We start from the raw sequence: 20,643 nt of genomic DNA, 5'->3' as shown, positions 1-20,643 counted from the left end.
CGTACTTAAGCGAAAATTCCGCATGTGCCCGTTACGACAGCCACGCCAGCATTACGCAAGGGGAAGCTTCTCCTTTACACGCCTCTCTACCGTCTGGGGAAGGCTCTCGTCTCACAAGTCCTCGTTAACACTTTTATCGACAATGGAGAGCGGCTCCGAAGAGGAAGATAATGTCGTGTATCTGCGCGAGGAGCTGCGCAACAAGACGCAGGAGCTCAAGCAGATGCAGGACGAGTTCGACGAGTACACGCAGTCCAGCCACGAGCTGGAACTAGAGCTAGAGCAGGAACTGTCCCGTGTGGAGAAGCGCAACACACACTTGCTTAGCAAGAATCAATACTTGGAACGTGACCTGCAGATCGCTCGCAATAAGTTGGAGGAGGCGCTGGATCAGACGCGCCAGTTCGAGAACGAGCTGCAGGCCACTCGTACCGAGCTGGACACAGCCACACAGGCGTGTCGTAAGCTTGAACAGCAGCAAGATGAACTGGAGACGCAAGTGCGTGTCCTGCGGGCCACCGAGTCTGATATTCGTCACAAAATGGAGCGCGAGATGGAGGAGAAGGTTTTCCTACTGAGCGATCAAGAGGAGCTCCAGCATGAACACGAATTGGCCACTGAGCGCTTCCGTACCGAGATTATGGACCTCAAATCGGAGCTCTATGCACTGCAGCAAAAGTACGAAGACGCCACGACGGTATCCGAGACGTTCTCAAACAACGAAAGTATGGCTACGACGCGTAGTCAATCAGAGGACGACGATGAAGGCTACGACTCTAGTTTTAACGAGAACTCGCTGCGTCACTCTACTGTGCACGAGCGTGACGAAATCAGTCGAGAAGTGCTGATTGAGTCGCTTCGTGAGGAGATCGAGGCGCTTTCGTCTACTGTACAGGACGAAACGGAGGCGCGCGCAGCAGCTGAAGCCGAGATGCAGCAACTCCGCGAGAGTCTAGCTCACATGGAGGCTATGGAGGCGGAAATGACGGAAATGACCGACGAGTTGATAGGCAAATCGCAAGAAATTCGTACTCGTGACGAACAAATTGAAGAACTGCGGGAGTCATTGCTGAAGCTGCAGTCTGAGATGGCTACAGCCAACGATGGGGGTATTGCGTTCACGAACGAACGTGAGAACATGCAGCGTCAGCTTGAAGACAAGGACAAGGAGATTACTGCCCTGAAGGACGAACTGGACACCCTTAAGTCGCAATATGATGATCTGGCTGAGAGTGAACGTCAACTCAAGACTGAACTTGAGCACGAGAATGAAGCTGTGGACGAGCTGAAGGAGCAAGTTGAGACTTTGACGAGGAACTTGGAGGAGAGCAAACAAGAGAGAAGTGAGCTGGAACGCAAGCTGCAGTTTGGCAAGGGCGAGATATCGCAGAATCGCAAGGAGGTTGAAGAGCTGAATAGCATGAATTTGGACCTCCAGAAGCAGCTAGACGAAGCAACCAAGAGAACCTCCGAGCTGGTGCGTGTATCGGCTTTGTCGACTGCTTCTACTGTGCCGTCTGTCTCAGAGAAGGAAGTGGCGGAGTCTAAGCGACTGAAGATGGAGATCCAGACTTTGCGGACGTCTTTGAACTCACTATCGGCGGAGAACGCGCGGCTGAGGAACCAGGAGGGCATGTCGTCGAGTGTTGTACCGGCTAAACGGGTATCAGCTGACGTGTTGCAAGTGAACTTTACGCCTGAACAGCTTGCACGCAAGTATCTGGCAGAACGAACGCGTAACGCTTCGTTGCTTTCGCGTCTGCAGACTGTCTGCGGTAACATCCAGGTGTTCTGTCGTGTGCGACCGATTATCAATGAGGAGCTGGAGAAATCGTGGGGCTCCAAGCTGGCAGTTAACGTTGTGAATCAGTCAGACCTGGCGGCTATGGACATCCGACCGGATCGTTCGTTCTCTAATGACCCGGATGGCAGCAAGGGGAATATGGAGGCCTTGGCTAACAACAGTTCGTGGAAAGTGTTCACGTTTGATCGCATTTTGGGCCCCGAAGAGACTCAAAACGACGTGTTCCGTGAAGTGGAGCCCATCGCGCAGTCAGTTGTGGATGGATTTAAGGCATGCATCTTCGCGTATGGACAAACTGGCTCAGGTAAAACGTACACTATGGAGGGAACTCCCAGCGATCCTGGTCTAAACTACAAGATCATCAGTCATCTCTTCCAGTCGGTTCAACTGCGTGGAGCGATTTACACACCTGAACCTGAACACGAGAAGGATCAAGACGATGAGATGAACGGTCTGCATGGTACAGTGGAATCTTCAGTGTACCACGTTCAAGTGGGCGTGTTGGAGATCTACAACGACTCATTACGCGACTTGATCAACACAAACAACTCGAAGGGTCTGGAGATTCGTCACGATTCGGCCACTGGAGACATTTGCGTTCCTGATCTGACGATGGCGACAGTGTCTTCCCCTCAGCAAACGATCGACGTCCTTCGGAACGCGCAAACCAACCGTGTTACTGGGAAAACGAACTCGAACATGCACAGCAGTCGATCGCACAGTATTGTGATTGTTCAGATCTCGAAACGCCGACCGGAAAGTGACGATGCTGACAAGGATCCAGCCGATATTGAGGTGGATGAAGAGGGATGTGGTAAGCTGTATCTCGTGGATCTTGCTGGCTCCGAGAGAGTCAAGAAGAGCAACGTCAGCGGAGATATGCTCAGGGAAGCTGCTCATATCAACAAGTCTCTCTCGGCTCTGGCAGATGTGATGGAGGCTCTGGACAAGAAGATGGCGCACGTTCCGTACCGTAACTCGAAGCTCACATATTTGCTACAGGATGTACTAAACTCGTCGTGCAAGACAGTGATGATTGTGAACGTTGGTCCGACGATCGAGAACGCGAGCGAGACGTTTCGGTCGCTTCAGCTAGCGGAGCGTGTGCGCAATATTGTGGTGGGTCGGAACCAGATTGTGAAGAACAAGAAGGACATACTATCTGCCAAGAAGGCGTTCGCAGAGCTGCAGTCGTTGAAGCAACAGATGCAAATCTCCAAGAGGAAGTACATGCAATCGCAACAATCTGTGGTCGCTCTGGTAAGTCGCTGTGGCTCTGCTCTCTATTCGAGGAGGCATGTGTTCTCACGTCACGGTTCCGATGCCTCCTCTCCTATAGAAACGCGACCAGAAGAACCAATCGGAAAAACAGTCGGCCACGTTGCAGAACCGGCTTAGATCATGGGAGACGCAGAATGAGAGTCTAAAGACTCAGAACGAATCCCTGAAAAAGCTCGTGGATGATCTGAGTAACCAGCTCAAGGCGGAGCGAGAGACCAAGCAGAAAGAAGCGGAACAACGCGAAGCAGCTCAACGATTGCTACGACAACAGAATGCAAAGACGCGCGTGTCTTCATCGCAGCAAGAGGCGCAACAAAAGTTGCTTCACGAACGCGAAGAAGAGATCAAGAAGCTACGTCAACAGCTGACCGAAGCCAGACGACGAAGTACTACCTCACTTATCCCTCGGTTACCGGTGTCATCGCCTCCGATGAAGAAGTCAAAGAGCACTCGACCTGCCAGCACACCCGGTAACAACCAGCAAGATGGAGATAGCGCAAGTACATCGTCAGGTGTGCAGAGTGCAGGGGGTAGTCGAGTGACGAAGACGCGTCCTGTCACACGAAAGTCTTCTGGATCACGCTTGCAGTCCAGCGGCACGTCGACTAATGGCACCAGTGCAGATCAAAGTCCTCTGAGTAGCAAGCGTCCGAGTTCGCTTGGCTCAACGCGGTCGTCGTCAGCACGGTCAACAACCAAATCGAAATCAGGCGCTTGGAAGTAATTGGTCACGTTGGAGCAAAAAAAAAAGAGCGCAACAAAGCTCTTTAGATCGCGATAGAGAGCAACATTCCGTCAAGGCCTTACAGCAAAGTGGTGATCGATCGTAGATCACCGTCAGTTCATCCAGTGAGTGAAGAGGAATCAACATCGCAGTACATCAGAGCGGCGAAATCAATTCTTTTTTAATGTAGTACAGGGGTTTTAATCAACTCAAGTTCCCTGTTACGTTCGCGTTGGCTGGAGGCATCATTGCGTTTGTGTAGTCTGCCAGACTCCGCAGCACTTGCCGGAGTAGGCCTTTCTGTTGACTTACGTTGTCAAACACGTGCAGCAACTCAAAGAGAAGATCTTCTTGCACTTCGGTAGCAGCCTCTGCAGCGTCACAATGTGTCGGCGACATGAACCCAATAGTGGGAGGATTGAGAATACGCTCCAGTACGTCACTGATCGCAGGCTTCACAACGCTATTGAATGCTTCGTCTTCGTCGTCGTCCTGGTCCTCGTACTCAAGTTCGTGAACTGGTGCTGCCAATGCCGATGTCGTTATTGTTTCGGCGTTCGAGTTAGCGTCGACCGAGTCTTCCTCTTCGCCAATTGACGCCCCAAGCGCTTCATGGTCGTCATTGCAGCTATATGCAGCAGCTGCCGCTGCCGCTTCTGCTTGAGCCTTCAGCTCCTGCTGCAGACTGGTAGATGACAGACGGATAGTATTGAAATCCCATCCGCTGCCCACTGATGCATCTCGAGCATGACGCTTACCGCTATCCCGCTGGCCGTATGATGGCAGAGTGTCATCACGACCGCCGCTCAGAGGGGGGTTATAGCTGTTGTGCACGAACCCGTTCTCGACACGACCATTGTTGTAGCTATAGTCTTTGCTGTGGTAATCTCCGTCCTCGTGGTCGTCTTGCTGCTGATCTTCTAATTGATTCCGATCCAATAGCTCCGTGAGATGAGATATATGCTTGGCGGAGCGGATGAAGGGGTGTTGCAGTAGCTCGGTCGCTGTTGGTCTGTCTTGTGGGGGCTTTTGTAGACAGCACGACACAAAATCAACGAATCGAGGCGAAAAACTGCCTTCTAACACGGGTGGGTCCATCGTCGGGATCATGAACAGCACTTTCATGGGATGGATGCTGTACAAATGACAAAGAAATGTCAGTGAAACGCATAAGAACGCGATGTTGCGAACAAGCAATCCACGTACTCAGCTAACGGAGGTACACCTTTCGCCATCTCGATCGCGGTGATACCTAAGGACCAAATGTCCGCTTTAAAGTCATATTCGGACTCTTGGATGACCTCAGGCGCCATCCAAAACGGAGTCCCCACTGCCGTGTTGCGCTTCGTCATTGTCTCTGTGATTTGCCCGGTAACTCCAAAATCCGCCAGCTTGACGTGACCATCTCCGCTCAGTAATACATTCGCAGCTTTGACGTCGCGGTGGATTTTCTTTTCCGAGTGCAGATACTCGAGTCCTTTCAATAGCTCACGCAAGATAATAGCGATGAATGCCTCGTCCAATGGACCATTGCGCATAATATCCGACACCGATCCGCCCGATAGAAACTCCATAATGATCCTGCATCAATTATAATAAAATGTCAGCTCTTAAATATCATCGGCACAACTCAGTGGACAACAATGCACCGACCATAGTTTCGTCCCTGCAATAAAAGACCCTGAGTACATTGTGAGTTGATCGCAAGAACATTGTGACAGCACATGGATCTCCTACTCATCATTTAGCAAGCGTTATATTAGTAACCAGAGTAGTTCACGCACAATTGAAAAGCCTGGAGACGCACCTGCTGCACGTCCTCGATCTCATCGGCTGCAGACTCCAAATCAATGATCTTAATGGCCACCACTTCGTCCGTGTGGGTGTTCACTCCCTTGTAGACATCTCCGAAGGCTCCTCCTCCGATACGGTCTAGCAGCTCATACTGCACCGTCGGGTCCAGACTGCCGCTCATCTTGGCGAGACAAGTTCTCAAATGGCATGATGCATCTCCCCCTCCAAAATTCTATGTCAAACTTCTATTGGTTGATTATACACGTCATTCGACTCTACGATTGGTTGATATTCATCAACCCATTTTTTATCGCCATCTGCCGATAGTGCTCTTCCAGTTTCTGATACTCGGCCTCGAGGAAAGCTTTGCGGCGGTCGGCGCCCATGCCGTCCAGCTCCTCAGTATGCAAGCGAAACAGCCGCTTCTTGACCTCAAGCCGAAATTTCTTGAGTTGCGCCTCGTCGCTCGGGTCCACGAGCGCGAACTTGCGCGTCTCGTAGCAGGTCTGCACCTGCTTTTGTGTGATTTTGAGCTTCTCCTGGACAGTGTGGATGTCTGCTGTCGTCAATGCTTCCGTGCCACGTCCAGTGCCGCCAGCATCCGCACTCGCCTCCGGGGATAATGAGAAGAATTCGTTCTTGATGCAGTTCTTGAGATCGACCAGGTCGCGTAGCTACAAAGAAGGCATAAGATTATGGTAAGCTAAAGGCACAACAGCAGATATTGATTACGTACGCTAGCAAACGCTGGGACCGGGTCCTCTACAGTGAGTTCGTATACGTGTTCATTTGCCACCGCTTGCGCATGGATGCACTGTACCAGACGCTCAGCATGGCCTGTAATCACATGTCAGTCAGTTTAAAAAAACTCATTGACGAACAGCACAAACGGTCAAGAAATTCACCTTGGCGCTGGTACGTGGGAAAGATGAGGGCTTGACAAATGCGGTGTGTCTCGTTCTGGTCCGGCTTGCAGTATGCCGCCTTCCGTCCTAGTGGATTGAAGAATTTGAAGACTGTAATAAACCCCACAGGACGGAAAGCTCCGGCTCCCGCCTCAGTCCGCTCGTAGATTAGATACGCCAGCCATCGTGGGTCCGTAACATCCACAGCATCGGCACCTGGAAAGCATTGTTTTACATGCGTAAGAAAAAGCTTTATAAACAAAGTACTATCCTGCAAAAATACTCACCTTCGATGAACCATAGCGATAAAGTTTGCAAATTTGCAAGTAGTTTCTGCGCAGGTTCGTTGTCTTCTAGCTTGCACTCGTAGATCTCGAAGTGTCTCTCTTCTGCAAAATCTTCTATTTGACTCTTCAAACAATACGATTCAATGCATTTCCCTGGTGGACCCGTAAAGTCCGTTGCAGCCTTGCGCAGCGCACCTACAAACTCGCCTTTATCTTGAACGAATCCCTTGGGCAGTGACGATGTCAACTTTGCAACAACATCCCCCGCACTACGTTTCCACAGCGACAGAAGATCAGCAACCAGTATTTATATCCTTAAAAAATCCACGATAGAAATTAACACGTACGTGTCTTCCTTTTCCTTGAACTTAACATCCAACAGCGCGCGAAAGTCGAATCCATTGAAAGTCACCATCATCTTGAGACCTTCGTAGCCGTCCACTGCTTCATCGGCGCCAAATGCATGGTATGTGAACTTTGGGGAAAACCATTCGAGCTTCTGCGCTTCAACTTCGTCGGTTGCTACGCCACAAAAGCAGTTAAGTTTAAGGACTGCAAAAGCATTAATATATTTCATGCATACCAATAGCAAGTGACGTCACTTCATTGGAAGACGCCGTGTTCGCAAAGCGAACGCGCTTCACTGCGGACGTCTGGGTCTCCTCCGCCGTCCGCTTGACTCCTGCTTCCGTTGGCGCCATTTTTTTTACATAAGATCAAAATTGGAGTTGTTAGTGTGGACACATTTTCGTAAAATGTAAAAACATCAAAACGCATAATGAAATCGTAAATACTGTGGAATAACATGCTTGAGATCAGTGGCTGGCGCTGAGCTGTTTCACTTCTCAATTGTCACTCCAGAATTTGCCAAGCAAATTTTAAGGTGACGACGATAATTGCAGTATTGGTTCCACTTCCCAAGCAGATTGCGTTTATGCATGTCCTCAGTTTGTATCCTCGTCGGATTAAAGTATGCTCGCCAACTTAACCTTGGGCGAGCAGAAGTCGTACGACGAAACAGCGAATGACACGATCATGGCGACTTTTAACCAAGCGCGGACCCTCTTGTGTCTGCGACTTGACCTGTCTCAACGCTATACTTTCAATCAACCTTCCGCAAGCTACTGAGTTGTTAAAGCTGTAGGATGTCTCAGTGGTCGCTGAGCTGTGCGGTATTGTTATCGAGGCATTTAATTCCAGACAAATGTTGTCTGCTCCGTTCGTGGCGACTTTAGCAGTAGTACTTGTAGTTCAGATAGTTTTGCTCTTCGAGCTGAGGCTGTTGCCATTTGCTTTAAAAGTACTTCAGTAGTACTACCTCTGTAGTACTACGGAGCACTAAAGTAGTGCTGAGCTACGCAGAGCGACTTGCTCTGCGTTAACCATTTAGAGCATACCTGTACGACTCGAAACCAGACAGTTGAAACGCTTTCTGTATGGACAGACGCCTCTGTGAACGCTGCATGTACCAATGGCCGGTGCAGCGCCTACGCAAGAAAGTAGCTGTCGTCTTTAGACAAACGTAGCCATAATGAACATGGTGTTTTGCAACTCACGTCTTGAAGACACCACCACAATCGTGCCCCATCTGCTTTTGCCTTTTACCGCAACCCGCACTCGCGACTGCCCGCACTCAATTTCGTCACTCCGCACTTCGCTCGACCATGGGGATGATCTGCGTGAACCAGAACGAAGAGGCTAACTTCACCACCAGCACACCGCGCTGTGTGGCTGATTGGGCTCACACGCAGGAGCAGGTGACCCACGCCTCCTATCTGTTGGCCGGACTGCTGCTCATCTCGCTGTTATGGACGGTCACCTCTCGACGCCAGCGAAAATCGCTTCGCAAAGGCGAGGTCGGCTTCTCGCTCAATTGCCGCCGATGGGCTCGCACGTCTCGCACCGCCGCTATCATCGTAAGAGAACAATAGTATTTGTACATGTATAAGTAATTGATCTGACCATGGTGTGCCTTATGCAGAACCGGCCCGTTCAACTACTCGTGTCCTTCGGTATCTTGGGCCTCACCATGTCCAGACTCAACTCGTACGACGTCACAGAATGGTCCTATTATACGGTACTAGGACTCTACATCGTCGCCATTGTAGACGACGTGGTGCGTTTCCTCGCGTCGCGATACAAGCTTCTTTTCTGCTTCTCGCCTCTCACGCTATTGGAACTGCTATGTCTGGCGTCGAACTTCGGTGTCGGCTTCGGCACAGTGAAAGTTATTGGCGGCGTACGAACGCGCACATACTTGGACTTCTCGGTCATGCGGCCAGTGTTTATCTTGAGAAGCTACCTGGAGATGGACAAGAACGTGCCTCGGTCGACAAAAGGCTGGATGATGGTCCGCCTCGGTATCAAGATCCTGCTGATGATCATGGTTGGCGCGTCCATCATGTTTTTCTTCGAGACGCTCGGCGAGATGCCGTTCTTTACTGGCAACGGCTTCGCTCATCTCTATAGCTGCAGCGATGGCTCTGTCACGAGACACGAATCTTCCGAGTGCTCCGACTCAACCTGGTCCGTCATGTTCGCCTTCTACTTCACTGTTGTGGTATGTGCTCTTGAAATGCAGATGTGTACATGCATATATCATTGCTGATTTATTTGTGGTTTCCTTTACAGACTCTTGGTACGGTTGGTTATGGCGACAACGCTCCGCAAACAGTACCAAGCCGGCTTTTGGCCATCATGTTCATCGTTATGGGCATTATTCTGTTCTCGATGGAGATTGATAACCTCATTAGTTTGTACAAGTTGCGTCAAATTGGAAACCCGCCCTACACACCCAAGCCAGACTCCAAGCATGTGCTCATTATCGGCAATCCCTCGTTTGCTCAGCTCTCGGCTATATTGCGAGAGCTTTTTCACGTCGATCACATAAGTGACACCGACACACAGCAGCTCGAAGCTGTTGTACTAGGCGAACATAAGTCCAAGTTTACGAAGCCTCTCGTCGCAAAGCTGAAGGCAGATCCTATTTTCACGTCCCGTGTGACTTACATTGCTGGCAATGCTACCCGCTCAGAAGATCTGGAACGAGCTTTAGCTCGAGATGCCAGAGCTGTATTTGTGTTCCCAGACAAGCTCACAGGCGATGCTGCGACCGAAGATGCGATGAATATTATGCGTGTTCTGGCTACTAAACGCTACGTGGGGTGAGTCACAAGTCGCTATGGCATCATAGTGTTCACTATGCCAACTGACTTTGTTTTGGCTGTAGATCTTCTGTCCGGTTTTTGGTGCTGGTGCTACGTGCTGAGAGTGCTCGACACATGTTAGCTGCAGGCGTGCATCCAGACGATATTATCTGCGAAAATGTCATCAAGATGGGGTCGTTGGCTCAAAATACAGTCTCCAACGGCATCTCCACGATGCTATCGAACCTTGGATCGAGTCTATCTGTTGACACGAGTGAAGCCACGGAAGAATGCTCAACAATGCGACCCGCTGTCATGAGCAAAGACAAATCCATGGGCCCAGACATTCTGACAACCGATGTCGCTGAAAGGGACCTGTCTGAACGCAGCTGGATCAAGGAGTATTACGCGGGTGCAGCGAAGGAAATGTATCTTATCCATCTGTCGAAGGTACGAGCGTGTCACGACTATTGTGCTTGCTGTTGCTAAATAATCTTGTGCTCACTTTATTGATGCCAGAGATACGCTGGCCTAACGTTTTCTCAAGCAGCCACTCGGGTTTTTCGAGAAACCTCAGGCACTGTTCTACTCATCGGCGTGGAGGTTATGTTTTCCAACGACGAGTCAAATTTTCACACCAGTTCAGAGCCACGAGTGCTGCTAAACCCGGGCGAAAGCTTGCTTATGACAGAGTGGATTCAGTGTTATTGCATCGCTGATGACCTTGATCACGTTTTCAACTATAAGATTTGTCCCGAAGAGGTCAGTCTGGAAGAAATGCGGCGGCCAGGTAGCACGTCTACGTTCATGAATCCCAAAGGAGACGTTTTCCAGCCTATTCTTTCAGCTGACCACAACGACGACGATCTTCCGTGTGATGAACTACGAAGCTTGACGGCATACACGGCGTACATGACGCCAAACTACGACTCAATGAAGCACCGTAGTCCGGTACGTATAAATTGTCAGGGCTTGTTGAACGGACTGATGTACTGACGCTATCTTGCTGACACTGGGTAGCTGGCAACATCGAGGACAGGGTCTCTTGTGCTGGTGCGCCTAGTTACTATTGGCACAACTAAATCATGAAGTCTAACTGTGTTTATTCTTCTGTATGATCCAGGATCGTTCTCTCGAGAGTATTGCTCTCAATTTCAAGAACTCCAACCAAAACATTACAAGCGGCAATCCCTACGACAATCCTCAACTTCGTGCTGCATTCCACAGCGAAGATGCATCCCGGAACTCAGCAGTATCAAAGACACTCCCCACTCCGTCACTCGACATTCTACTGCATCCAAACCATATCGTCATTTGCAGCTTCTTGGGTGAAGACTCGTTGGAAAGCCTGCAATGGCTAATTCTTCCACTTCGCAGTCCATACGCTGTAAACCATCCCCCAATTACGATTTTGGACAGCGCGGAGCCGTCGGAAATCTTGATGAGAACGTTGTCTGCCTTCAAAAATGTGGTAAGCATGTGAAAATTGTCTAATAGGCTGGATTGACTCTACAGTGTTTAACATAATCGGCGTTTTTTTGGTTCAGTATTACGTGCGCGGGAGTCCCCTGGTTTATTCGGATTTGCAGCGTGCTGGTGCCAAGGCTGCAGCTGCTGTCGTGGTGCTTGGAAAGCGAACAAAGAACTCGATAAGCTCCGAATCTGCCGCGGACGCAGAGTTGGAGTCCAGTATAGCTGATGCAGAGGCCATTTTTGCTACGATGCTGGTGGAACTCAAGATGGATTTCTCGAAGATCTTCACTGTTACTGAGCTTGCCAATGAAGTCAACTCCAAATTCATGGGTATGTCCTTCCAGCTCAACCAGCTTCAGCATGTAATGTCGGAAAGCAGCAGCGTAAAAGTCGGCATGGCAGCAGAAATGTCGGGAATGGCAGTGTTCAAGTTGTGGGACCAAATCCTACAACATGAAGCTCCGGAGCAGAAATCTGAGAAAGAGATCTTCGGTCTCCCTCTGTACATGTCGGGGCGGATCCTGCACCCTGAGCTGTGTGAAAATATGGCTGTGCAGACATACTTCAACCCCTCAATTCACAAGATTGTCCGGCAACTGGTTGGGGGCCCTCGCTGTACCGGAGTGATTCATACTTTCTCGATTCCACTATCGCTCAGAGTAAGGCCTGGTTTGATGTCTCTGGTCCTTGTCCTAGTTTCTCATTTCATTTTTTGCCTTGCTTTCATAAGGATTGCACGTACGCCAATGTTTTCCACACGTTTGCCTCTTCGTCGTACTCAGGCATTTGCATTGGCATCTACCGCATGTCAACTCAAGCAATGGGAACGTCACACCAAGTGGAACTGCCCATCGTTATCACGACACCGAAGGCTGAACTCGAAATTCTGAGCAGTGATCGACTTTTTGTTTTGATCGGAGCTCACACATTGGAACGTGCAGCTACGAGGATCCAGAAACGATATCGAAAGTACAAACGACTTCCTGATCCCGTGAAGAAAAGCGGAGATGGCAAAATGGAGTTACGTCTAGGAAGAAAAACTTTGGAGCATGGTTCTTAACAGTCTATTCGTGAAGTAAACAGCGCAAGTACAGTACGTCGTCATTAAGATCTGCGGCTTTTTTTCCGCTTTCCTACCTTCAAGTTGCCCGACGCGGGCAGCTTTCGCTTGCTGTTGCCCTTGTGGATGTTGTTACTTTTGTCACCGCTCTTTTCCTTGCTACCCTTGAGGCTAATGCTAACGTCCTTTTGACTGCTGTTCAGACCCCTGAATCCCTTTTTCTTCTTCTTCTTCGAGCCCAGCATATCATCAAGCGATGGTGCCAGCAACAGGTACATCTTCTTGAGGATATCCATTGTAACGGGTTCAATCGGAGTGTTTTCCTCCGCGTCTTCAGAATTGACAGCGTCAACTTCGGGCTGCACACGGTCTTCGGGCACGAAGATGAAAGTCAGCGAGTCCCAGATCGGGAACGAGCCCTTGGAAAGAACCTTCTTATTCGAGTATCCAGGGTACAAGCAGCGATCGAAGACGACAGACTGATGGTGACGAAGTTTGTTGGCCTTGGCGATACTTTCGATGCCCCATTGACCGAACGGCTTCTTGGTTTTGTGTGTCACGTGCACTTCACCTGTAGGTGTCAGAATCTGCGCCACATGGGCGAAGAAATCATTGAGTAGCTTCTTGTTGATTTCCATCTCCTCGTTCTGTCCGTCCTCTCCACGCGGTGCTCGGACGCAAGGGAAGTTCCAGATAACCCGGTCAAACTGGCCAAGCGTCTTCATCTGCTTAGCATCCGTAGCGTCTACCTCGTGCTGAATTGTCACGTTAGACATTGCATTCAGTTCCTCAAGGATCTTCTCTCCATCCGGGTACGTCTCGACCACCGACTTCTTGCTCTCGTGCGACGTTGTTACAAGCTGCACACCCGAATCCGGACCCAGCGCACGGGCCAGCGCCAACGAGTACGAAAAGTTACCATCGCCGACCGTCAAGATTCGCTTTACTTGAGCTGCGTCGTACAGTCCGATGCTGTGCCCATCAGCTTTAGCATCATGCTCATTCACCTTTGATGCCATGCGTGGGCACATCTCCGGTCTCACGTTAGGCATCAAACCCGGGCGATTGTGCAGCACAACCTTGTAGCAGCAGGCGACGCATCGTGTGAGCGCACAGCGCAGCGTGTCACGATGCACGTGCAGCAGATGCAGGTCGCGCCACTGCAGCTCGTTGGTGATGTTCATCGTTTTTGACTGGTGAAGGTTCTTGAAGGGCACTATTGACAGCCCCTCTGGAGTGACTAATTCGTGAGCTTAAGTATGACACACCAAAGTGCAGTGTAAAAAACCTTCCAAGGTTTTTAGCCATAAATCAGACTCGCGAGCCAAAAAAGCAGTGCGGAAGAGAGGAAAAGACCGCCGCATTCTCTAAGAAGACAGCAACGTCAGGTCACCATGGACCAGCTGATCCCCATTATCAACAAGCTACAGGACGTGTTCAGCGCCATCGGACAGTCTCCTATCAATCTGCCGCAGATTGTGGTCATTGGTAGTCAGAGTAGCGGCAAGTCGTCTGTGCTTGAGAACATTGTGGGCAAAGATTTCTTGCCGCGTGGATCGGGCATCGTTACGCGTCGTCCCCTCGTGCTTCAGCTCTACAACTCGTCAGCTACTATCCCTGTCGAGGGCGCGGAGGAGACGGCTGAGGAATGGGGCGAGTTCCTCCACGTACCCGGACAGAAATTCACCGATTTCAACGAGATCCGACGCGAGATTGAGAAGGAAACGGACCGTATCACCGGCAAGAACAAAGGCATCAGCAACAAGAGTATCAATCTCAAGGTGTTCTCTCCTTACGTACTCAATCTCACACTTGTGGATCTGCCTGGTATCACCAAGGTGCCAGTAGGAGATCAACCCGTTAACATCGAGGAGCAGATCCGAGACATGTGTACTGAGTTCATCTCGAACCCGAACTCCATCATCCTAGCCGTCACGTCAGCTAATACTGACCTGGCTAACAGTGATGCACTCAAGATGGCACGAGAGATCGACCCGAATGGAGAGCGTACCATTGGTGTGCTTACGAAGCTGGATCTCATGGACGATGGCACCGACGCCATGGACATGTTGCAAGGACGCGTCATCCCACTTAAGAGAGGATACGTGGGCGTCGTGAACCGCAGTCAGGCGGACATCAACTCCCAACTGTCGATTCGCGACTCTCTAGCCAAAGAACAGAACTTTTTCAAGACCCATCCTGCCTACCGAGCTATCGCCTCGAGGATGGGGACGCAGTATTTGTCCAAGACGCTCAACACCATTCTCATGCACCACATTCGCGACTGTCTACCGGAAATCAAGTCCAAAATCAGCAGTATGATCTCCGATCTTGACCAGGAACTCGGCGAAATGGGCTCCCCCACGGAACAGATGACGGCCACTGAAATGGGCGGGTGTTTGCTTAGTTTGCTGTCCCATTTCTCGAGCAACTTCACCAATTCCTTGGATGGACGCAACCATCAACTGGTGGAGATGGACGAACTCTACGGAGGTGCACGTATCAACTACATTTTCAACGAAATATTTTCCAAGTCGCTGCGTGAAGTGAACCCGTTTGACGGACTCAGTGACGAAGACATCCGCACCACCATTCGCAACGCTAACGGTCCGCGACAGTCGCTGTTTGTCCCTGAGGTATCTTTCGAATTGCTGGCGAAGCGTCAGATTAGTCGCTTGGAGCAGCCTGGCCTGCAGTGTGTGGATCTGGTCTTTGACGAGCTACAGCGTGTGACGTCGCAGTGTGAAACGATCGAGCTGACGCGCTTCCCCGAGCTTCGTGACCGTGTCATGGAAGTGGTCAATGGCATGCTGCGAGCGTCGCTGATCCCCACACAGGCTATGATTCAGAACCTCATTCAGATTGAGCTGGCCTATGTGAATACAAATCACCCAGACTTTATTGGAGGCAGTCGTGCAGTGGCGCAATTGATGGAGAAGATGCAGCGCGAGACGATGGCGTCGGCTGGAGCTCCTAGCAACAATATGATTAACCAGGATCCTCGACGTGCAGGACAAGCACCAAAGCAGAACGCGGCTCCTGCGGGACATGCTGGATCAGCGGAGGAGAAACAGGACGGTAACGGTCTCCTGTCTTTCTTTGGAGGTGGGCGTAAGAAAAGCGGAGATGCTGCCACGAGCTCAAAGCCTGCAGTTGTAAAGCTCCCTCAGGTGCCTGTGAGCATGCGGCAAGGCGATGACCCCACAGACCGAGAACGCATCGAGACGGAAATTATCAAGAGTCTGCTTGCGTCTTACTTTGACATTGTTCGGAAGAACTTCCTGGATTTGGTGCCGAAAGCCATTATGTGCTTCATGGTGGGTCACTCGAAGGAGAATATTCAGAACGAGCTGGTGTCATCTTTGTACCGTGAGGACAAGCTGAACGAGTTGCTGGCGGAGACTGGGGACATTGCGGCGCGACGCTCGAACTGTGATGAGATGCGGACGCTACTGCAACGCGCATTAGAGATCGTGAACGAGGTTCGCGACTTCAATACGTTCAAGTGAAGTGACACTGACTTCTTATCGACGAGCCATGAAAGTAGAAGAGAAGGTCAGTGTCGTAAGCCCATTTTATTGATAAAGTGTGTCGAACAGCGTCTTGGTAACTACGCCAACAACACGCAGATAAGTGCGTGTTGCACGAAGCATGCTGCGGCTTCGAATACACTTTTCGTTTGTCTTTCCTCTTGTTGCGGTAGAAAGTGTTTAACACATACATTGTACTACAGTAGTACTTCGAAGTAACATGTTGCTCCGGCCATACTACAATTGCAAAATGGACACACTCCTTCTTGCTAATGCAGCTTGCAGCTCTGTTGCATTTATTCATCTCGGAGCTTGATCTCCATGCGGTCCTCGTAGCTCTGTTTCTTTTTCTCCTGCTTCTCCCCAGCAGCCATTGCAGCGCCTCCCGCAAGCGCGATAAGAGTTGCTGTCTGTGCCACGACGCGCGCCTGCATGAACTTGTTGCCCAGTTTGGACTGTCCGCGCTGGAATGTTACCAAGCCACCAAGCAGCACAGCTGTGGTCAGGGCACAGCCTAGCGGCACAAGCGGATCTTCCTTTACACGCTTCCACAGCGACTTCTTGCCGCCATAGCGCTCGTCCTCCATCCAACTGAAGTCTCCCACCGCGTATACGCGCGGTGGCTCGGTAGTCTTTCGATCGGAAGGCATGACGTCGAGTCTGCTGTGCTCAGATTGTTCCGCCGTTTCAGCTGAAGAGGGTGGTGATTGGCTAGAAAATGAGAAACAACGAGACGTGATTGGAGGAAGAGGCCTCTCTTTTTAACAACAATTGCTGGTATGGATTCGATCCTCGAGTACGCCTCCTCTCCGTCACCACCTTCTTCACCGCGCTGTGACTCAGCACCAGCACTATCTTCTCTATCTGGCGCTTTGCCTCAAACTGCATCAGATGCTATAGTGAAGAGATTGCTGGTTGCCCAGCGTCTTGCTTGCCAGAGTCGATTATTTGCGCATCGTTCCACGAGAGAAGAAGATACATTTGCGTTTCGCGGATATGCAGCTAAGCGGCGGAGACGGGATCGCCAAAGTAAAGTGAATAGTCCACAGTCTATCAGTAGTACAACAGTAAAGAGTGCTGGAAGCATCTCAAGCGATTCGCGATTGTTCGAGGACGACGAAGAGATCCCGATCATGTCAACCTCCGACTCGAAGCTTGAGAAGATGCTTCCGTTGCGAAGACAGAATCGACTTCGATTTATCGGCCACAGCAAGGCAATTAACGAGCTGCAATGGCATCCAACGTATCCACAGCTGTTCCTGTCGGCATCAATGGATGCTACCGTCCGCGTCTGGAAAACCTTTGCTGGAGACAAGGACAAATGCCAACGCGTGCTGACTCACCATTCACTCGGTGTGAAGAGCGCAAAGTGGTCTTTGGATGGTAGACACATACTTACGGGTGGGTATGATGGATGGTGCTGCTATATAGACGCTGAAACGGGTCAAACCCAGACCGTGTTACGACGACCTGATGTCGGTACAGTTTCCACCAGCATCGAGCGCATAACTACAGTCCACTTCCACCCAACAGAACCGAATTCGCTACTGCTTGGTACCGATACGGGTCGTATCTACTCTCACGACCTTCGTGAAAAGACCCCACAGTACCCCGTGGCTACATTTACAAAATCTTTTGGTGACGTTCACGATCTTCTTTTTCTCGGTGACGATGGCCAGTGTTTTGTATCAAGTGCTGGCGTTACGCGGCGTGATGCCAGCAACCAGACTCTGCTAGTATGGGATTTACGCTCTGCCACATTGCTGTATGATCGCCTGGACGATAACATGTTAGCTCATACGTGCTTACGAGCACATCCCAACAAACACTACTTCGTAGCGCAGTGCGTTGGCAACTACGCGTCTCTCTATTCGACTCGCGCACCATACAAACGTGTAAAAGGTCGCAGCATTAGCGGACATCGTCCTCCACTTCAATTCTCTGGAGGTCATGAAGTTGAAGGCTACAAGATCCAATGTAGCTTTTCTAGTGATGGTTCGCTATGGGCATCAGGAGATGCTACCGGACGCGTTGTGATCTATCGTACTGCAGACAAACGTGGTGTATTGGAAAGCTACCAGCTCTATGGAAAAAGCACGAGCTGCCTTTGTGCGGAGTTCAGTCCGTCGAGCGTAGAATCACTAAACTCCAGACTTGCCCTCCTCGCCGGAAGTAGTGCTGGTGACATTGATCTGTTTCAGTAAAACATGAAAGCACTGTGAGACCTAGTACCAGATTTTCAGACGATTGTCGTCCAACACTTATCGCCTACTTCATCATGCTCGATTATCATTCATCTCACAGCCACCACATAGTGTGGTGCTACTGAGAGAAGACTGCAGCAGTACAACATGAGTTTTGCTGACTGCACCTGAAAGATTCGAGGAAACCTGCAAGCAGATTTTGAAAGACTGTGCATTTGCATAGTTCTGTGACCAAGAGGAGCATAGTATGGAAACCCTCTTCGTGTGGGTCATGACGCGTATTACACTACCGTTGGTAGGTAATATTTTCAGGTTATATCAGTCGTAAACATTTCTTCCCCTTGTTGTTTGTTACTATTACTCATGAGCCGTCTTCCTCATGATGTTCGTCTTGTTCGACGTGTTTGTACTGCTCTGCTTTCGCCATAGCCTCAGCAGCGCGAAGTTTGCGTTCCACATTACCGCGACGTCTATCAGCTCGCGGGAGTAACTTGCGCGCAGCTGTGAGATGCTTCACAGCTTCGCTCCACGCCTCATTCGGCGTCAGAACACTGTCAGCATAGATCAAATGTGTCTCCCAGTTCTTCGGTCTTAGCTTAAATGAACGTTGAAATGCTGCAACAGCCTGTTGGAAGTCTCCCAAAGCTGCAAATGTGCGACCATACGTGCACATGAGAATGCTCCAACTCGTTTTCTCATACTCCGGAATCACCGACAGCGCATGCTCAACGATAGTTTTGGCACGTTCCGCGTCCAATGGCAACTCCAACAGGGCACGCATATTCCACACAGCAGCATCCGACGAGTCAATCTTCAGCGCCTTCTCCAATGCCGTACGAGCTGCTGGGAACCGACGATTCCGCTGCTCAATTTTTGCAAGTTCAACGAGTAGCGGTGCGTCGTTAGGTACATGTTGGCTCGCCATCGTTAATGCCGACCGCGCCGCCTCGTAGTTCTTCAGTCTGGCTTCAACACGTGCCAGAGCACGCCAAGATTCAACCGTTGTGGGCTGTACGTTCGTGGCCTCGTCGTAAAGTTCTCGTGCATTGTCCAGTTCTCCATGTTGCTCCTCGAAATCTCCAAAAGCGTGTAGTATGGGGCCAGTATGTTGCAGGTTTTCAAGTGCCTTCTCAAAGATCTTCCGTGCATTACGCATACGACCGCGTCTTTTATACAAGATGGCAAGTGACATCATACTGGGAACGTGATCAGGATGTTGTTCCAACGCCTCTACGTACAACCCCACAGCTGCATCTTCGTTGCCCAATTCTTCCTCCATTTTGGCATACGAGTTGAAAGCTGATGGCTCCACGTACAGTCCACCATCAATGAGTCGACGGTACGCCCGTCGGGCTTCGTACACGTCGCCAAGCTTAAAGTGAGCCATAGCACCCAGGAGAACAAGCCACTTGTGAGTCGGGAAACGCTCAAAAGCAGTAGAGATGACTGCCAGCGCATTCTTGTACAATCCGGCATCATATTCTGCTTTGGCCCAAGCGTGCCAGACTTGACCTGTCGCTCGAGGGTGTGAGACAGCATTCTGGAAGATACTACGCGCCAATCCAACATGCTGGCACTTGGCTTCGAAGACTCCGTAAGCTTGCATGATCAGTATGTCTTTTGGATGTTCTTCTAGAAGCTCTTGGAACCTTTCGCGAGCTTCGTCTGGATGGCCAGCTTGAACCTCCCACAGCGCCATACCCAGTCCTGCCATCGGGTTCTGAGGATCTGTTGCTAAAATGACCTTGAAAATGCGCTTGGCTTCCTGCAAATTCTTCGTCTCCAACTCCATTGAGCCCCATGATGTCCATACTTCAGCATCGAATGAGATCCGAGATGCCTTAGAGAAGATCATACGCGCCAGTCCGTAATTACCAGCCTTCCATTCCTGTTATAATTGACTAAACTGTTAGAGTTTCGGTTATATACTGCATTCCATGCATCCTGTCTTCGTACCATGACGCCCCACTTGTTCCACATCCCCATATCCTTTGGATAGCGACGCTGCAGCACGTTGCGGAACAAACTACGAGCTGTTGGGACATCCTCGCGCACCAGTTCGTTCAGTGTAGGTTCTGGTCCTTGCCAGTGGCTTTTGATTCCCTCCAGATACTTAATATCAGGCTCCCACGGGATTTTGCCCGACAGCTCACTAAACTTCTTTTCCACTTGACGCGCGTAGTCCTGTCCCTCATACAACGCATCCATTGGCCGGAAGCTGTAAAAACGACGCGGCTGCATCTGCAGGGCAGCTAGTGCAGCCTCACGGTGCCGTGCCAGCGTCTTAGAACGCCGCAACGCCCGCACCACTGACCCCAAGCCTCTCATTTTCAAGAATGACTGTGTGTTAAAAAGATGAGTGACGTGGCACTAAAGTGGAATATCTCTTTCGGATTGGTATCCGGATTGCCGAAAATAGTGTTCCCGACATAACT

At 50.4% G+C, this 20,643-nt stretch overlaps 9 protein-coding genes across 9 annotated transcripts; 4 read left to right on the top strand and 5 right to left on the bottom strand.

Moving 5' to 3' along the window:
- Positions 1 to 142: 142 nt before the first annotated feature.
- PITG_00188 (kinesin-like protein) lies at positions 143 to 3,809 on the top strand (the record flags this gene model as incomplete). Its single annotated transcript, XM_002908767.1, has 3 exons — positions 143 to 3,064; positions 3,144 to 3,597; positions 3,709 to 3,809. 3 exons carry the CDS (start codon positions 143 to 145, stop codon positions 3,807 to 3,809), a joined length of 3,477 nt encoding a protein of 1,158 aa, XP_002908813.1.
- Positions 3,810 to 4,013: 204 nt separating this feature from the next.
- PITG_00187 (protein kinase, putative) lies at positions 4,014 to 5,784 on the bottom strand (the record flags this gene model as incomplete). The annotated part of the gene is made up of 5 exons (XM_002908766.1): positions 4,014 to 4,393; positions 4,511 to 4,944; positions 5,016 to 5,390; positions 5,463 to 5,542; positions 5,617 to 5,784. The coding sequence occupies 5 exons, from the start codon at positions 5,782 to 5,784 to the stop codon at positions 4,014 to 4,016; spliced, it is 1,437 nt and encodes a 478-aa protein (XP_002908812.1).
- Positions 5,785 to 5,878: 94 nt separating this feature from the next.
- On the bottom strand, positions 5,879 to 7,496 carry PITG_00186 (histone acetyltransferase, putative; the record flags this gene model as incomplete). The annotated part of the gene is made up of 6 exons (XM_002908765.1): positions 5,879 to 6,277; positions 6,340 to 6,440; positions 6,509 to 6,724; positions 6,796 to 7,064; positions 7,143 to 7,305; positions 7,379 to 7,496. The coding sequence occupies 6 exons, from the start codon at positions 7,494 to 7,496 to the stop codon at positions 5,879 to 5,881; spliced, it is 1,266 nt and encodes a 421-aa protein (XP_002908811.1).
- Positions 7,497 to 8,459: 963 nt separating this feature from the next.
- On the top strand, positions 8,460 to 12,445 carry PITG_00185 (Voltage-gated Ion Channel (VIC) Superfamily; the record flags this gene model as incomplete). The annotated part of the gene is made up of 13 exons (XM_002908764.1): positions 8,460 to 8,711; positions 8,777 to 9,355; positions 9,427 to 9,959; positions 10,025 to 10,215; positions 10,267 to 10,399; positions 10,463 to 10,544; positions 10,590 to 10,896; positions 10,981 to 11,003; positions 11,065 to 11,412; positions 11,489 to 11,776; positions 11,846 to 12,073; positions 12,145 to 12,383; positions 12,436 to 12,445. 13 exons carry the CDS (start codon positions 8,460 to 8,462, stop codon positions 12,443 to 12,445), a joined length of 3,213 nt encoding a protein of 1,070 aa, XP_002908810.1.
- A 73-nt stretch (positions 12,446 to 12,518) lies between these two features.
- Positions 12,519 to 13,526, bottom strand: PITG_00184 (uncharacterized protein; the record flags this gene model as incomplete). Its single annotated transcript, XM_002908763.1, has 1 exon — positions 12,519 to 13,526. One exon carries the CDS (start codon positions 13,524 to 13,526, stop codon positions 12,519 to 12,521), a length of 1,008 nt encoding a protein of 335 aa, XP_002908809.1.
- Positions 13,527 to 13,850: 324 nt separating this feature from the next.
- On the top strand, positions 13,851 to 15,983 carry PITG_00183 (dynamin-2; the record flags this gene model as incomplete). The annotated part of the gene is made up of 1 exon (XM_002908762.1): positions 13,851 to 15,983. One exon carries the CDS (start codon positions 13,869 to 13,871, stop codon positions 15,981 to 15,983), a length of 2,115 nt encoding a protein of 704 aa, XP_002908808.1.
- A 317-nt stretch (positions 15,984 to 16,300) lies between these two features.
- PITG_00182 (uncharacterized protein) lies at positions 16,301 to 16,654 on the bottom strand (the record flags this gene model as incomplete). The annotated part of the gene is made up of 1 exon (XM_002908761.1): positions 16,301 to 16,654. The coding sequence occupies one exon, from the start codon at positions 16,652 to 16,654 to the stop codon at positions 16,301 to 16,303; it is 354 nt and encodes a 117-aa protein (XP_002908807.1).
- A 621-nt stretch (positions 16,655 to 17,275) lies between these two features.
- On the top strand, positions 17,276 to 18,208 carry PITG_00181 (uncharacterized protein; the record flags this gene model as incomplete). Its single annotated transcript, XM_002908760.1, has 2 exons — positions 17,276 to 18,120; positions 18,178 to 18,208. The coding sequence occupies 2 exons, from the start codon at positions 17,276 to 17,278 to the stop codon at positions 18,206 to 18,208; spliced, it is 876 nt and encodes a 291-aa protein (XP_002908806.1).
- A 361-nt stretch (positions 18,209 to 18,569) lies between these two features.
- PITG_00180 (uncharacterized protein) lies at positions 18,570 to 20,536 on the bottom strand (the record flags this gene model as incomplete). Its single annotated transcript, XM_002908759.1, has 2 exons — positions 18,570 to 20,096; positions 20,165 to 20,536. The coding sequence occupies 2 exons, from the start codon at positions 20,534 to 20,536 to the stop codon at positions 18,570 to 18,572; spliced, it is 1,899 nt and encodes a 632-aa protein (XP_002908805.1).
- Between the last annotated feature and the right edge of the window lie 107 nt (positions 20,537 to 20,643).

The sequence above is a fragment of the Phytophthora infestans genome, genomic scaffold, assembly GCF_000142945.1.
Source record: "Phytophthora infestans T30-4 supercont1.1 genomic scaffold, whole genome shotgun sequence".
Classification (NCBI taxonomy): Eukaryota; Oomycota; class Peronosporomycetes; order Peronosporales; family Peronosporaceae; genus Phytophthora; species Phytophthora infestans.
The sequence above is the reverse complement of the archived record's forward strand: the minus strand, read 5'-3'. Positions and strand labels throughout refer to the sequence as shown.